Genomic DNA, 15,459 nt, shown 5'->3' with positions numbered 1-15,459 from the left:
TTCTCTTTGTTATTGGACTCTATTTAAGTTTTCAACAGTTACTGAAGCTCGCTTTTTAAATTTTAGTTTCTGTTGTAGTGAAAAACATCAACTTTCTGTCATTTAACTGTTTATCTATTACTTAATTTCTCCACTGTGGTATAATTGGCCATAGGAGAGATTTTCAGCAGCAGCAAAACGTATGACAATACAGTTAAAAGTCAAAAATCTTTGCCCTCCACATTTTACAAAGCAGTCTAGCTGGCCAGATTGGAGTCTTTGGCGGGACGATTAGAGGCCCCGGTCTGTATATTTGACATTTCTGCTCTACACCATAACCTGACAGATGATAAACAATTCAAATGTTGTTAAGACATCTCACTGAAAACCACAAATTTTAATCTGTAACTGGTGCTCATGCCATAAGTTCATAATTTTTCCCATGATGACTGTGGCGTGTTGGATCAGTTTTCAGAAATCTACATGACGTAACACCTCCATCAGATTTTGGAGCTCCTGGAGGTGTTACGTCTTCATCAGGACTTTAAAGGAAATCAGTGGGAAAAATGGTGTTTTCATTACAAATCGGTCTATAAATTCTGTTTTCTCTGTATTTCTCCTCTTCTATCTTCTCCTGTGCACTGGCTACAGGTAAACATTGCTTGTGCACATTGTTCACATAAACACAAAGAAATGCATTTCTTCACTCGTGTTCCCACGGCCAAAATGCCAATATTGTTCCACACAAAAGACTCGGGCACACACACACAGGGAGAAAAGACATGTGAGATGATTCACTCGATACAACCACGAGTGCAGGATGACAAATTCTGTTTCACAAGAACTCAACATTTGTGTCACCGCCTACTCGATCGTTGGCAACACTTTCCACGCTTAGAAACAAAAGAACATGCCAACACACATGTAACTGCTGTCACAAAGACAATTTCATACACACATACATGTGTGTTTTAGAGCAGTGCCGATAGATTAGTCTCCCACTGTGAAAATCCTTAACATACTCACATAGTTCTTTTCTTTGGGCTTCAGTGGAATGACACACATTTTTAGCAGTTTTATCTCAATCTGAAATATAGAAATAAAGAAAATAAAACATTTAACACAAAAGTAATGGCTGATCTTTTATTTTTCTGGAAACCCTTTCTTAAAAAAGGGGGGGGGGGGGAAATCAGATAAGAATAATGTTGTTTTTTTTTCAATAGGGTTCTAAAATTAAAACATTTGTTACCAAACGTTAGTTTCTTTTTTTAGATGTTTGTGTGCCTCTAATGCTTGCTGTGACCGCCACATTTATTCATCGCCCAGTTGTAATTTCCTGGCATTGTGCTTTCAGCATGTATCGGATCATTTAAGGAAAAAAACTATAGAGCAAAAACGTGTCTGGGGAGTGCTTTGATGATAACTTTGGTTTTCTCACTTTGTGGAGGCAGTGCAGGGATGCATCGCAAGTGATTTCATGGGATAGATGTGAAACTGGCAGCGCTGTAGCCTACAGTGACAAAGGATTCAGAGGGGAAAGAAGACCAAAAAGAAAACCATACAGTGAGAAATTACACTGAGATCTTTTATTCTTCTGATGTGCTGTTCATACAGAAAACAGGAAGGCTGGGACTAAAGGAAATTCAAAAATTACACACCTTTGCAATAGCTCCACCAAGTGGAGATAGAGTTTATAACTAGACACTGTTTGAGTGAGAAGATCGTGACAGAATCAAAGTTAGTTCCTTTTAAGCAGTTCAGTACAAATATACTGGAATATACCACAATATCCAAATGTCTTCAGCCCTCCTTTGCTTATATTTTGCTTTCAAGGAGCCACACTTGAAATGAAATGTTTTAACATGGTCTTGAGCAATAGTTCTCCAGGCCTTCTGAAGGTGTTTGGGCATTCGTTGCTTTCTCACTCACTTTTCAGTCCAGTCCAGTGTGCCTGACTATTTTCAGAGGAATGGGCTTTTTTGTTTACTTTTCTTTTGTTTGTTTGTTAAGTCACTTAATACTGACCTATGACTCATTCAAGCATAAAAAGGCACCTAATTCTAAAAATGAATCACACATAACAGTAAACTTTTGACAGACATAAAATAGCATTTTGGTACCAACAAGGTGATTCCAAACAAGCCATTTACTGAAAACTTGCTATAAATCAGCGTGGTAAATGGACTGGTCCTTATATAGAACTTTTCTACTCTGAGTACTCAAAGCGTTTTGTACAAGCACTTTTTTCTGCCTAAGTGTTTTTGTTTTATCTAACATCCACACACATTCATTCTCTGGTGCATCAGAGAGCAACTTGGGGTGAATATCTTGACCAAGGATAGTTTCCAGCCAGGGATCGAACCACCAACCTTCATGGATGAAAAGATGACTTGCCCTACCTCCTGAGCTACAGCCACTCCAGCATGCAGATTAAGTACATGGTGTCCAGTGTGTCCTTAGAAATCTGACAAAACTGGACAAGTGGCGTACACAAGAAGAAGTGACAGGTCAGAAAATATCTATTAAAAATCTGCTCTTTATGGAATAGTAAAAAAAACAAAACAAGCAAACATCTGACACAGGACCTGAGAGATGCATCTGGCTCTTCAGATGATCATTCTACTGTAAACTGGAGCCTCATCAAGAATGTTCAGTTGAAGCGTGGCTGTCAAGAAGCCATTCATAAGGAAAAGAAATCAAAAGAAAAGGCTTAGGTATTCAAAATGACACAAGAACAGAAGTGAAAATCCGTGGCAACGGGTCTGATTGATTGATGAATCCAAATTTGAAATATGGAGGAGGTCAGGAGAGAGGTGCAAGAGTGAGTTTCTAAAGTTTCTACAAAACAAGGTGGAGGTTCTGTCATATTTTGGAGACGCATGTTAGCCATCCTTTTAATCTTTTTGCACAGCAACTCATCTAAGCATGCAGACATGGTCAAGACAGCCTGCTGAAGTTCAAACCAAGCATCAGAATGGGAAAAAGGTGACTGTGAATTTGGCATGGTTATTAGTGCCAGACAGGGTGGTGAGTATTTCACAAACTGCAGATCTACTGGGATTTTCCCCAGAAAATGGTCCAGCAGTTATCTGAGTGAAAAATGTCTTGTTTTTGTCAGAGATCAGAGGAGAATGGCCAGATTATTTTGAGCTGGATAAGAAATAACTCAAATAACCACTTGTTACAACCAAGGTATGCAGAAGAACGTCTCTAAATACCTTAAAGCAGGGTTATAGCAGCAGAAGACTACACTCCTGTCAGCAAAGAATAGGAAACTGAGTGCCACAATGAGCATCATTTAAAGTCAAAACACATAAACAAACCATGTCACAAATTTCGAATAATCTCAAGCTGGTTTCATGAACACGACAATGAGTTCACTGTAGACAAACGACCTCTGCAGTCACCAGATCTCAATACAGTAGGGCAGCTTTTGGATATGAAGGAATTAAGGTAGTTCTGAAGGCAAAAAGGGTTCAACCTGATACTTGCAAAGCGTACCTAATAAAGCAACCGCTGTGTGTGTGTGTGTACATAACACGCAAACTAAACTAATAAGTACAACTGGTTTCTAAGGAAACATCAATGAATGCATGCATGCATGCTGAACCCTACCATGGCAATGTCCTTCTATAAAGTTTCCCCTCAGTTACATTCTGAACTTTACACATTGATAATATTAATAATTCTAATAACACACAAATTCACTGTTTTAATTTGCTCTTACAACACAGCACCTAATCTAACATCCATGGTATTCTGTGATATAAAAGTACACAGTGTTATGAGAACGTCCCAGCAATGGAAAAAGAAAAATGATTTTTTTAAGAAAGCAAGAAAAAGTAGCCTGATCATAATATTTAGGTGGTCTCTTCTTTTACCCAGAGGAAGAAGCAGTTTTTGAAACTGTTGTGCTAATCTTCTGCAGAGCCCCATATGCAAACTTCAGGTTTCTGGGTGTGCAGAGTGTCTTTAGAGAACAGTGTTACTGTCGAGGAGAAACTATTATTAGGACCAGATCTTACACCAGCAGATGACTGCTACTTAAAAGTGATGCTTTTGTGCTTTTTGTTGCCACATTCCTCATCGCTGGAAGCCTGATTGATTGACTGATTGAAGTCTGATTCCGATGTACAGGTCTGAAATGAGGCAATCAAAATCTTCTAAACACACACGAGGGATCAAAACAGAAGCAATGCAAAATAAGTAATGGTAGTAATAAATACTCTTATTTATAGGATAGGTTCAATAAGTGAAAAAGAAAGGTGGTTCACATATACAGACTGGAAAATGAACAGCTTTGAAATCCAACAGCTTCATCTGCAGTGACGAATGATGGCTATGCTTCAGTTTTTATAATACTGTCACAAAATACAGGATTGAGGATCCAAACGCACACAAGCTGAGGAAGGAAACACAAAACACACATTTAACAGAATACACAGAAGAACACTGAGAGTATAACAAATGTTGTGCCAAAGGAAAGACAGCAATACACACACATACTGTGAGGGACAATCAGGGGAATGGAAACACCTGCGTAGCACAGCTGACAACAATCCCGACAATGAGGCAAAGGAATTCAAATTAGACATGAAACACAAACGATAACCAGCTGTCAAAATAACTCAGAGTAACATATTCAAACTTGACAAAGAAACATAGAAATGGGGTTGCCTAGGAAAACAACACAAAATAACAAACTCAGAGGTTACGACAATCATAATGCATGACACAAAGCTGGGAACAGGTGAAGTCGTTTTGAAGGGAATGTGTCAGTTGCAGCTTTACTTCACTTGTAATTACAGAGAAAAATAAAATCCCTAATCACATTATCTTCGGGTTATCTTCTTCTGAGATGGAAGAGAAACAGAAATTAAGCTTATCTTACATTGCAATTACTGTTGAAGCAGCTTGTCTCTGCCTAGACTTCCTATATACGGTAGATTTATACTCACCCCCATGATGATAACAATAAAAATGCAACAGGCAGAGAGATTAGCAGGTGTATGTGGCTTTAATATTGGTGTTCAGTAGATCCTGGCAGTCAGCAGCTTGCTGATAATCATTATATGATATGGCCTAAAATGTAAACTCACTGTGGACAAAAATGATGACTGTGAAGAATCCAGCCACAGTGCTACTAATTTGTGGAATTAAAAATATTGACAATTATGCAGTGCTCTAGGTAAACTAAGCTATTCCCCTCCCAAAACAGTGATGAGCAATATTTCTGGTGTCACTCTGTAAAAATCCCTAATGCTCTTATCTGCATCTTCAAATTGGAGTGACCAGGCAGCCAGCTGCAGCCCTTTTCACGTGATCGTATATCTGTACTGTACTGTGGCAAAGTACCAATATATAAACTATATAATGTGCAAACATACATGCTAATGCAGTACACAAATGAACAACAGGAATTCTAGGAAGCTTGAATGTCAATATTTGGTACGACCACCTTTGTTCTTCATCATAGCCTAAAACTCTCTTAGGCAAGCTTTCTTGTAATGTCTTTAAGTAGTCTTCAGGAATAGTTCTCCAGGCTTCTTGAAGGACATTCAAAGCTCTTCTTGTGGCTGTTGTTGGATGGCAGCTGCCTTTTGTCTCGTTTTCATCTTGATGACCCCACGCTGCTTCAGTAATGTTGAGGTCCGCACTCTGGGGAGGCCAGTCCATGAATGGACTGAAAATCACCACCGCTCTTGCTGCTATCCTCCTGTCACTCATACACCCTGCCTACACTCGCTTCATCACCTCTCTTGTGAGCTGTCCGTTGCTTTGGATGATTGAGCCCAAGTGCTTAAACTCATCTACCTCTGCTCGTTGCATCTTCACTGTTGCCTCTAATTACTGTATAATGAAAAGCATTTGCGAGCTGTGTCATAGATGCCGGTGCTGGCAGCACGGTGGCATGGTGGTTAGCACTCACCAAGAAGGTCATTAGTTCAATTCCACCATCAGGCCGGGGTCTTTCTGTGTGGAGTTTGCATGTTCTTCCCGTGTTTGCGTGGGTTCTCTCTGGGAACTCCGGCTTCCTCCCACAGTCCAAAGACATGCACTTAGTGGGGATAGGTTAATTAATCAGTCTAAATTGCCCATAGGTGTGAATGTGAGTGTGATTGGTTGTTTGTCTCTGTGTGTTAGCCCTGTGACAGACTGGCGACCTGTCCAGGGTGTACCCTGCTTCTTGCCCTATGACACCTGGGTCAGACTCCAGCCCTATCACGACCCTGAAAAAGCAGAAGCAGAAGCGAATGGATGCCAACCCAGCTGCATAATCTGTCACGATCAAGCTCATTAGAGGACATAAGGAAGATGTGAGCTTTTTTAGATTTCTTCCAGCTAAGGCTTTAAGCTTCTACACAAGTTCATATCCGATAATAAAGTCCACATTAACATTGAACCAGCGGCTTTCAGCTTTAAATCAATATGTAATCCAAGGACTTTTAATGTTTACCCCAAAGTTAAGTATTTATTGACTGGTTTAAACTATAATCGTGAGATTTCATCACCAGTTTGGATGCAAGCGCACAACCTGACCACTAGGTGTCGCCCAGAGCCCGCTGATGGAGCCCAGTGTGCCCAGAGAACACCAGGTGGCTGGGATTAGCGGGCTTTTAAGATCCAGCAGTGGCGCTGTGTGGCTAAAGCCTGCTGTACTGTATGCGCACTTCAGGCCTGGAAAAAAAAGAAAGAAAGAAACGAAAAAAAGGCCCACACAGAAACTGATCAACAGCTGAGTGCAACTGCAACTGTTTCTGCATAGTTTCCTTCTTCCTGCCACTCACCACCACACAATCCGCTCCAGTTGGCCCGTTCAGTGGATGTTGAGTGTAAACATTCACCGTTTTAACCGCTTCCCACAGTCTGCTGTACACAGAGCAGACCATAGTGGCACAGTGAGCACAGAGACAGCGGGGAAATACCCAGCAGCGCGAGGAGTGTGCAGCTGTCAAATATTTGGTAAGTGGGTTTGCCTCAAGTCAGCTTTGTGCAGTTTTGAGGAACAATGGGAGATAAAAACAAAACAGGATTTTTTTTTTAGCAGCTGGATTCAGAATTAAGGCAGTCATCTCTAGGCTTCAGAGTGGAGAGGTGACTGGGCTTTATCAAAGCAGTGCAGAGGTCAGCTGCTGCTCTGTGTCTGCCTGTCCTCTGGCCCACTTCATACCAAAGCTCATACAGTAGGCCAAGGCTGACCTTAGTGCACAGACTGAGGACTGATATAGCCCAGTGGAAGACATATCCTAGTAATTTACACCACAGCCCTGCTCCTGCTCTGTGCAGACTTGTGTATACGCTCAGACTGGGAGTTGGTAAGCCCCTTCTTCCTCAATGAGCACTCTCCCACGGGGAAAGGGAGTGCTGCCGAGGCCTCGATGCACAGCCCAAGTGTGGCTTTTAGGTTTGACTGCACCAGCCATATTCTTATGTCACTGGGTTTTTCAAAGCACATAATCCTTCTTATATAAATGTCCCTCTTTTTTTTTTAATACCCTAGATGAGACCAAGAGAGTACAGGAGATGAAGCAGCTGGATCTAAATAAAACAGGAAGAGTCGGTGATGCATGTTGGCATGAAGAGAAGGCAGCAAAGCTACAACTTTCAGTGGACCTCCTAGTGTGGCAAGGAGCCTAGCAGCTTTTTTGCACGCAGCCACAGTAGGCTTAAAAACACAGGATACAAACAGTTGTGGTGATGAGTCATACTTCATAGGAACGGCTTATCAAGGCCAGAGTCGTTAGACGCTTTCCCGCTCTATTTAATTGTGTCCAGGTCTCATAAAGTGGAGTCACTTTAACTTAACCGAGGCAGCAGTGCAAGTTAATAAACGTCTCACCTTCCAGAAAGATAAAAACTATTGATCCTCAGGTCTCGAAAGAGAATGATCTGTTATGGCGCTAGTTTTAATTACATTTGTTTTAATTGCTCACATTGATTTTTTTTTTTTTTTCCCACATAGAGCTGCCATTTAATCCAACTCATCTTACTCCTGCTCTATCAGCTTAAATCTCACACGTTTTTTTTTGTTTTTTTAAACACGTAACCTGTACACAATACAAAACCAATTTATTAAAAAAAATGTTTATTGACATCAGAAGCAATTTAATTTTCAACAATAAACAAGGCTTTTTTTTGTCTTATTTTGCTATTACAGTGGTACATAAAGATCAGTAAAACAACTGTGATACGTCAATTTTGATAACATGTCATTTAAAATAAAAACACACAGGTGAAGGAGGGAAAAAAAGGAGGAGAAGAAGAAGAAACACTCAGATCTAACTCAGAACATTTTTATGTGCTGTGCACCTCTAGCTAAGGTAAATACTGTAAAGCCCACCCCTTTACACTGTACCAGGCAGGATAGTGGTCTAGTAACTACCACTGGGGAAAAAAAAAAAAAATAAGACTGGCAGAAAGATACAGACACGATACTTGTGTAGTGTTAACTATACAAAAAGGAGAAAAAAAAAAAACTGTACAGCATAAAAACAACTGATATACACAGCCTTTTTTGTCGTTTTATTTATTTTTTTTATTTTTTACCCCTTGGATACTAATGAATTTTCTTTCAGTAAGTGAAGTGTGTACAAGGGGGTTAAATGCTTTATAAACAAGAAAATGACCACTTTATGTCACCTGCCACCTACTAATCATCATCCTCATCGTCATCATCCTCTTCCTCCTCCTCGTCTTCGTCGTCGTCGTCATCATCATCGTCTTTCTTCTCTGCCTTGGCCGGGGCTTTCGCTGGCGCACCGCTGCCTGGTTTGCCCTTTGCGCGATACGCCGCGATGTCCTGTGAGGGAGGAGCGAAAACGCGGTGAACCAGCGTCGAGACACAAAAACAGACAGCTGTCTGAGCTCAGTCAGCGTTCACATTTTACTCTTACCTTCTCGTACTTCTCCTTCAGTTTGGCCGCCTTCTTCTCGTAGGGCTGCTTGTCCTCGGCTGCGGTGCTGTTCCACATCTCGCCCAGCCTCTTGGCGACATCCCCGATTGACAGGCCGGGGCTCTCGCCTTTCACCTTAGGGCGGAACTCTGAGCAGAAGATGAAGAAGGCAGATCTGAGGGGGAAAAAAAAACAGAAAAACATTTATTTACACGACTCACTCATCATACATCTCAAAAATCCTCAAATGTGGTTTTGCAGTACTTACGGAGGTCTCTTGGGGGCATTGGGGTCCTTGTACTTCTTCTTCTTCTTTCCCCCCCTCGCTGGAACGTAGTTCATCATCTCCCTTTCATAGCGCGCCTTGTCCTGCCTGGCCATGTCCTCAAATTTACCCTTCTCCTTGGCCGACATTGTCTGAGAGCAAAAACAGGCATCTCACCGACTGCACCTTCTGAGGTGTCACCCTCTGTACGCAAGCTTATTTATTTCTTGTTTTGGGCAGTGTTAACTCATTACACAACACCTGCACCTGTTCAGCTAAAGTCAAGAGGTGTAACCAACAACATCCTGCTTCTCATATATCCTTGACCCCTCAGCAGGAATACAAATTACACTTAACAAAAAAAAAAAAAAAAAAAAAGACAACCCAAAACAAAACCTCAAGCTAAACTCTACTACCTTCCATCGCTCGGAGCACTTCTTGGAAAACTCGGCAAAGTTAACCGAAGCCTCAGGGTGTTTCTTCTTGTGCTCCTCCCGACAGGTCTGCACAAAATATGCATAGGAGGACATCTTCCCCCTCGGCTTGGTTGGATCCTTCCCCATCCTGGTGACAGTATCTAAAAACAATAAAAAATAAAATAAAATAAAGTATATCAACTATTTAACGACGCAGTATTCAAAATTAAATGTTACTATCAGCTGCAATATAATATTAAAATTTAATAAATAATGCTATGTGTCATTTAAATTATTAACTATATTAACTATAATAAGAAAATCATAAATAAAAGTGACCTACAATGTTTGTCCAACCCACACAATCATGTCTCACTACTGACCACACGCACTATATAAGTCACCCGCCCTCCCTGCTGTCAAACTGCACTAAGTTAATATCACTTAAAGCAGTCCTGTGAAATAACACCGCCCAACATAGACGGAGCTGATGTAAAAAAAAAAAAAAAAAAGAGAAAAAAAATGTTTTATTGATATTGATACCATTTATTTATTTATTACAGTGGCCTTAACATAAAATCCGCGGTCAGCTCCTCATTATGGTGTTTCACCAAATGACTAAACACCGCTGCGTATTAAAGAAGGAAATCCCATCATCTCAGCCAGCAGCGATCATTAATGTGCGTTTGGTTTGCAGCGATAAATGTCCCGGAATCGCTCTCAAACACCGAACTGCAAAAGTTCAACTGCATGGTATAAACCTGAACCATCCGTGGGGCTATATGAGTGGATTGGGCGTTAAAAAAAACAAATCAATATTTTTCCTTGCCCCCTTCTTCTTTTTTTTTGCAACATAAATATCCTCAAACCTAACCTGCAGCAGTAATAAATCATCTGAAAACCCTTCGTTTTACTCGTGTTCGTGTTTTTAATCGACAGAAATAACTTTGACACAAAGAGACACAAATTGGAAAAAACACGTATTTATTGCAAATAAAACACTCCAAACTGCGCTTCCGTGACATAAACAATCATCTCTCATAACTCTTCTTTGTCTCTTATTCGGGAAATAATGTGAAAGGCTTTCGAAAAATGTTTAAAAAACTGTTATTTTTCTCCCCCTCCCCTTTACATTTTCCTATTAAATGCTACTGTAAGTCCCAAGTAAGCTGCGTCGAGCGAAGTAGTAATGGCGCAAAGGCTCTCGTTGAGGAAAAGGAGGTCAACAACGACAGCAATATTTCTTCTTCCATTTTGTGAGAATGCCTTCTTCATGAAAGAAAGTCCCCCTCAAATGTCTCCTCCCGCCTCCCAGTTCGCTTTGCTACGCGACAAATATGTCTAGAAAGCCGGCGATCTTGACTAAATATTTCCCCGATTGATTCCTATTGCACTAGCCGCCTTGTATAGTAATACATTGGGTCTGTACTGTGTCTATGAGCGGGCTGTGCTACTGACTTGGTTTCTATGAGCTCCTAATGGCCGCTCGTCTTCATCCACTAACATGGAGAATATGGCTCCTTCTCTTTGTGTCAACGCTCAGCCATTGCACTGCACGCAATAGAGGGCAGAGCGACCGCGGCCACCACTTCATTTCAAGCCCCGATTTAAACGTTTTCCGAGCATCGGAAAAATCTCCCCTTGGTGTCGTTCGAATCACGAAAGATTGAATTTTCTTTTGCCGTCGTCACATCTCATAGTTACGAGTTTGTTTCTCGAGAAAACACGGTTAGAAAAAGTTGAACTGAACTGCGCCTCTGTCACTGGCTTCCCATTTGCCTCGCTGCCTTGTTTCCTATGCGAATACAGTCAGCCATTACAGTAAAGCGCAGATCGTGAGGTAATTTTTTTCGCTGTCTTCTCGGGTGAAGTGTGGCAAACAAACATTTGCCCGGGTGTATTTTGAGATGCTCTCTCTTTTTCTTAGGTTTTTATAAATTTTGATGCTCGTCTCCAGACTCCGCACGCTCCTCCGGTCTTCGCATGACAGCCGTTCAGCTTTGCAATGCACTGCAATGCCAATGGCTAGCTAACGGTGAGTCTTCTACCATTGTCGCTAACCGTGTTGTCCGCTAGACATTCCTGATTTTTTTCGCGATAACTACCATTTAATTCGACTCCATTTTGCGAAAACGACACGATTGTATTATACAAAATTAATCTTATTTAACGAAATCGACGCTTTGCGTCGAATTTCGTCAAGGTTAATTTTCAATTCTTCTTTTTTACTGAGCGTCTGGTCCTCACTCCCAGGCAGAGTAATGTAACGTTACCTGCTTAGCGCCGGCAATTTTGTTGTTTTTTTAAGGGTTCCCCGCAATAAAATTATTTGCAAACAGTAAAAGGCTTCGCGTTTAACCGTGGCAGACATATAAGTAAGATATTTTTGAATGTTACCGTCATTTTCATCCTTACGGACACTTAAAATGTTCGTGTGTGTGATACTTACCCAGTGACTATCGCTGGATCTCAATGGTCTGCAATGGCTGTGTATGAGGGAGCACAGGCGATACGCAGTGTCTTCAGTCTTCAGCTCTCTAACATTACTCTCGGCGGGGCTCGCACGCCATTGGACAGCGCCCAGTCTGGCGCCCCTGCGATTGGTCGAAGGCTTTTCATTGTCCTAATAGAAGACGAGGTTCCATTGGTGGTCTTTTGTGAAACGTCACCGAAGTTTTGTGAGGCGCGTGGATACAAAAATATTTCTGTCCGAGCATGCTGGAGCTGGTAGTAGTGTAGTGTGTTTGCCATAGTATTGAATTCACTACGTTGAGCTCAGTGTACAGTAGGCAAGCTAAATGAATGAGACATCGAGGAGCGCTTGTAGCCAGCAAACGAGGCGGCCGTAAAATGTTGTCAGATTGTGTTGGATGGGTTGTACGTCTCCTTATCAACAGGCTCCATTGTGCATTCTGCACAATACACGTGAGCTTATTTGCAAATTATATCTTTAAAAATGTATAGGGACAACATCGCAAATTCCCGTGTAAAAGGCATAAAGAGCGATTACCCGTCCCATGCGTGATAGTTACGTCCAGATATGAAATTTTAAAAAAAGATTTAGCTCTTAGTATGAATGAAACCATAGGAATTCAATGAACGGCTTCCCTTGTGATCAGTGTATTAACCATGATTATCATTTAGGCCCATGATCGACAGAAAGTCCCTGCACTGACTCTACTAAACAGTGTTTTCTTATTCTCTCTGACAAGTATCCATAGTTATTAGTTTTGTAAGCACTCATTCTGTGCTTTTGACTATGTTTACTTACGACCCAATATTAATAGTAGGATAAAAATGGAGCTGGAGATAATAAATTATGGTAAATATATTTAATGGGAAATTAATATGCAGATCTGTCTGTTAATGTTTTTCTACACAGTATGGTTTTTATCCTGATATTTTGAGGTCTCATATACATTACCTGATTAGAAGATGGTCATGTGCTTATTGTTAATTAAGACTTATGAAGATCAAAGGGCGGCTGCTCAGTTTAAAGCAAAGGCAGTAAATGAGCATTTTGACTGACTTTATTTGCTCAATTATTTATTTATTTATTTTTGCCCTTAAAGATAGTGAGCTTTTACTTGGAATTTTAGATATAGTCCAACAGGTCTGTATGATAGCCTCATAGCAGAGGGCTTCTTACTCCCAACAGCTGGCACATTGTTATAATAAACATAATACAATTGTCATAGACTCAAATTCCAATACATCCAAAATGGGGGAAAAACAAACAAACAAACCCAGGTGTCTGTTTATTTTGTCTATTCATGAGTGCTTTTCAGTCTAACCCACTCTACACAGCAGGTATAGTACATATAGTGCATATGCATGTACAGTGTATATATATTTTCTATATTAATTTTGCAAGCTGTTTTGTTCAAGATTATCCAATATTGTACTAACAGTACATTCCTAATTTATCATTTATTACTGATTGCCTTACAAAATATAGCATATAACTTATTGTATATGAGGTTTTAAAGGTTTTGTCACTTTTCCCTGTACAATATGCATCTGTTACACATTTTCTTTGTACTACTCTTATGCAGCTGAATAATGTGGCTGATTATTACAAGTGGTGACACAAATACATTTGCTTGTATGTCTGATTAACAGACTGGGAAATATTAGATTCCAAACGCAGTGTGCATGGGGTAACCTAATGAGTTTTAGTGCCAAGTGGCGTTGCTCTACCACTACCATCAGATGAGGAGTAGATTAATTTATTGAGTGTGCCTGTTTAGCATGGCCTACCTTATAACATATCCAGACATGAAAATTACTATTATCCTTGATAATACAGTATAATATGCAGTTATACTGCATTATATTCAGTATAACAGTGTGTAACTTAGAGTTATAAATAATTACCCATTACACTACCAGCATAGAATAACTGCGCAGAAGAATGAACTGTATAGATTCAGATCATCAGCCTATAAAATGAACATTTTGCCACTTTGGGACCTCAGCTCTAGCGCCACCATTAGGCAGAAAAAGTTATATGGAAATAAAGGCAAAAAGAGCCTCCACAGAATAGAAAAGACATTCCAGGAGTGTGATTTTAGTCTGTGACAGAGGCCCTCCCTAAAAAGACTTGTTTTGCACTGAGTGGATTCAAGCCAGTAATGTAATTTGACTTGAAAGGTTTGTCTGTGTGTTTGAATGTGACTGGTGAAGGGGGGGTGGGGTGCTTAAATAAAGAACGTGCCCACAGTCTCTCATGATTTCAAATATAACCACATCCCTACAGTAAATATTCCTTTAATTGCGCATCTTTAAAAATGAATGAATTGTTTCTTTATACGTTTAAAGAAAATAAATAAACGGCCCTTCTTCTTAGTAGCTAACGTAGAAACAAAGAAAAATGGCTGACAGAGTTTATTCTTATCCTTGAATTAAGAACGGGAAGGGTGAAGTGATTCCAAATGCCAATCACAACCCAGACTCAGGCCACATGTCTGCCAGTGATGCTGCCTGTCTGTGTCTCATTTTGCATCAGGAGATGCCACGGCGGAAAGCTATAGCCTGCTCGTGAGGCTAGGAGGCGGCCGGTTTATGCATTCTAATGAACGCTCCCTGGGAAAAATATGCAAATTCATTTTGTCATCAAGAGGAAAATAGAGGACAGGAGAGCAGCAGATACAGGAGGGGCTTAAAGGGTGGGGGGGGCACATGCCATGCAAGAGGCAGGATTGGGTGGAGGGAGGTGTGTGTGTATATGTGTGTGTATATTGGGTGGGTTGGGTGTGTGTGTGTGTGTGTGTATGGCGGGGGGTACAGGAGCCTGCAAGGGCTGGTATTATGAACTGAAATGGGGGACATATGTAAAATCCATCCCACCCCCACCCAATCAGCAAAATTCAGCATACAGTGGGCTGGCAAAAAACAAATCACCAGAGAAATAGTCGCCCTTATCATTCATTTACAAACTATGCTAAGTGAAAAAAGAGGGGTGAATAAAGGCTGTTTTTTCAAATCAGCAGATATTTTGACAAGTTTGTTAAAATATCTGCCTAAAATAGTCAGTTCTGTTGGTTATGGTTAATTCAGACAAGAAAAACCCACTTTGTGTGTGTGTGTATGTTCAGATAGAGTGAAGGGGAATGACAGAATACAATAATAAAAATAACAAAAGTGCTGTTTAAGAACAACTAAAACAACAGCACATATTCTTCCCTTCCTTGATGATAACTAGGCAACTTTTTTGGAGGTGAGCAAACAGGGCTCTTGGTGTGTCTTTATCCTATCCTGGGCGTCCCTGGCTACTGAGGCCTGGTTACTCACTCAGTAAGTATTTCAGTATTTTGGGGGGTAATAATTGAAAATAAATGTATAAATAATAGTAACATAATAACAGAAAAGAAAGAGAAGATATCACTGTTATCATTGAATTGAT

The 15,459-nt window shown here is 40.5% G+C and overlaps 1 protein-coding gene and 1 long non-coding RNA gene across 2 annotated transcripts; one reads left to right on the top strand and one right to left on the bottom strand.

Moving 5' to 3' along the window:
* The first annotated feature begins 6,388 nt into the window (after positions 1-6,388).
* On the top strand, positions 6,389-8,384 carry LOC120442293. Its single transcript, XR_005614646.1, has 2 exons — positions 6,389-6,942; positions 7,481-8,384. It is a non-coding gene; the product is annotated as an uncharacterized LOC120442293 (long non-coding RNA).
* hmgb1a (high mobility group box 1a) lies at positions 8,049-12,159 on the bottom strand. Its single transcript, XM_031729144.2, has 5 exons — positions 12,004-12,159; positions 9,555-9,715; positions 9,142-9,290; positions 8,874-9,048; positions 8,049-8,779 (listed from the first exon to the last, which is right to left on the bottom strand). Exons 2-5 carry the CDS (start codon positions 9,699-9,701, stop codon positions 8,630-8,632), a joined length of 621 nt encoding a protein of 206 aa, XP_031585004.1. The 5' UTR covers positions 9,702-9,715; positions 12,004-12,159; the 3' UTR covers positions 8,049-8,629.
* Positions 12,160-15,459: the final 3,300 nt, after the last annotated feature.

The sequence above is a fragment of the Oreochromis aureus genome, linkage group 10, assembly GCF_013358895.1.
Source record: "Oreochromis aureus strain Israel breed Guangdong linkage group 10, ZZ_aureus, whole genome shotgun sequence".
NCBI classification, from domain to species: Eukaryota; Metazoa; Chordata; class Actinopteri; order Cichliformes; family Cichlidae; genus Oreochromis; species Oreochromis aureus.
Note: the sequence above shows the minus strand (reverse complement) of the source record. Positions and strands in the feature narration are given on the sequence as shown.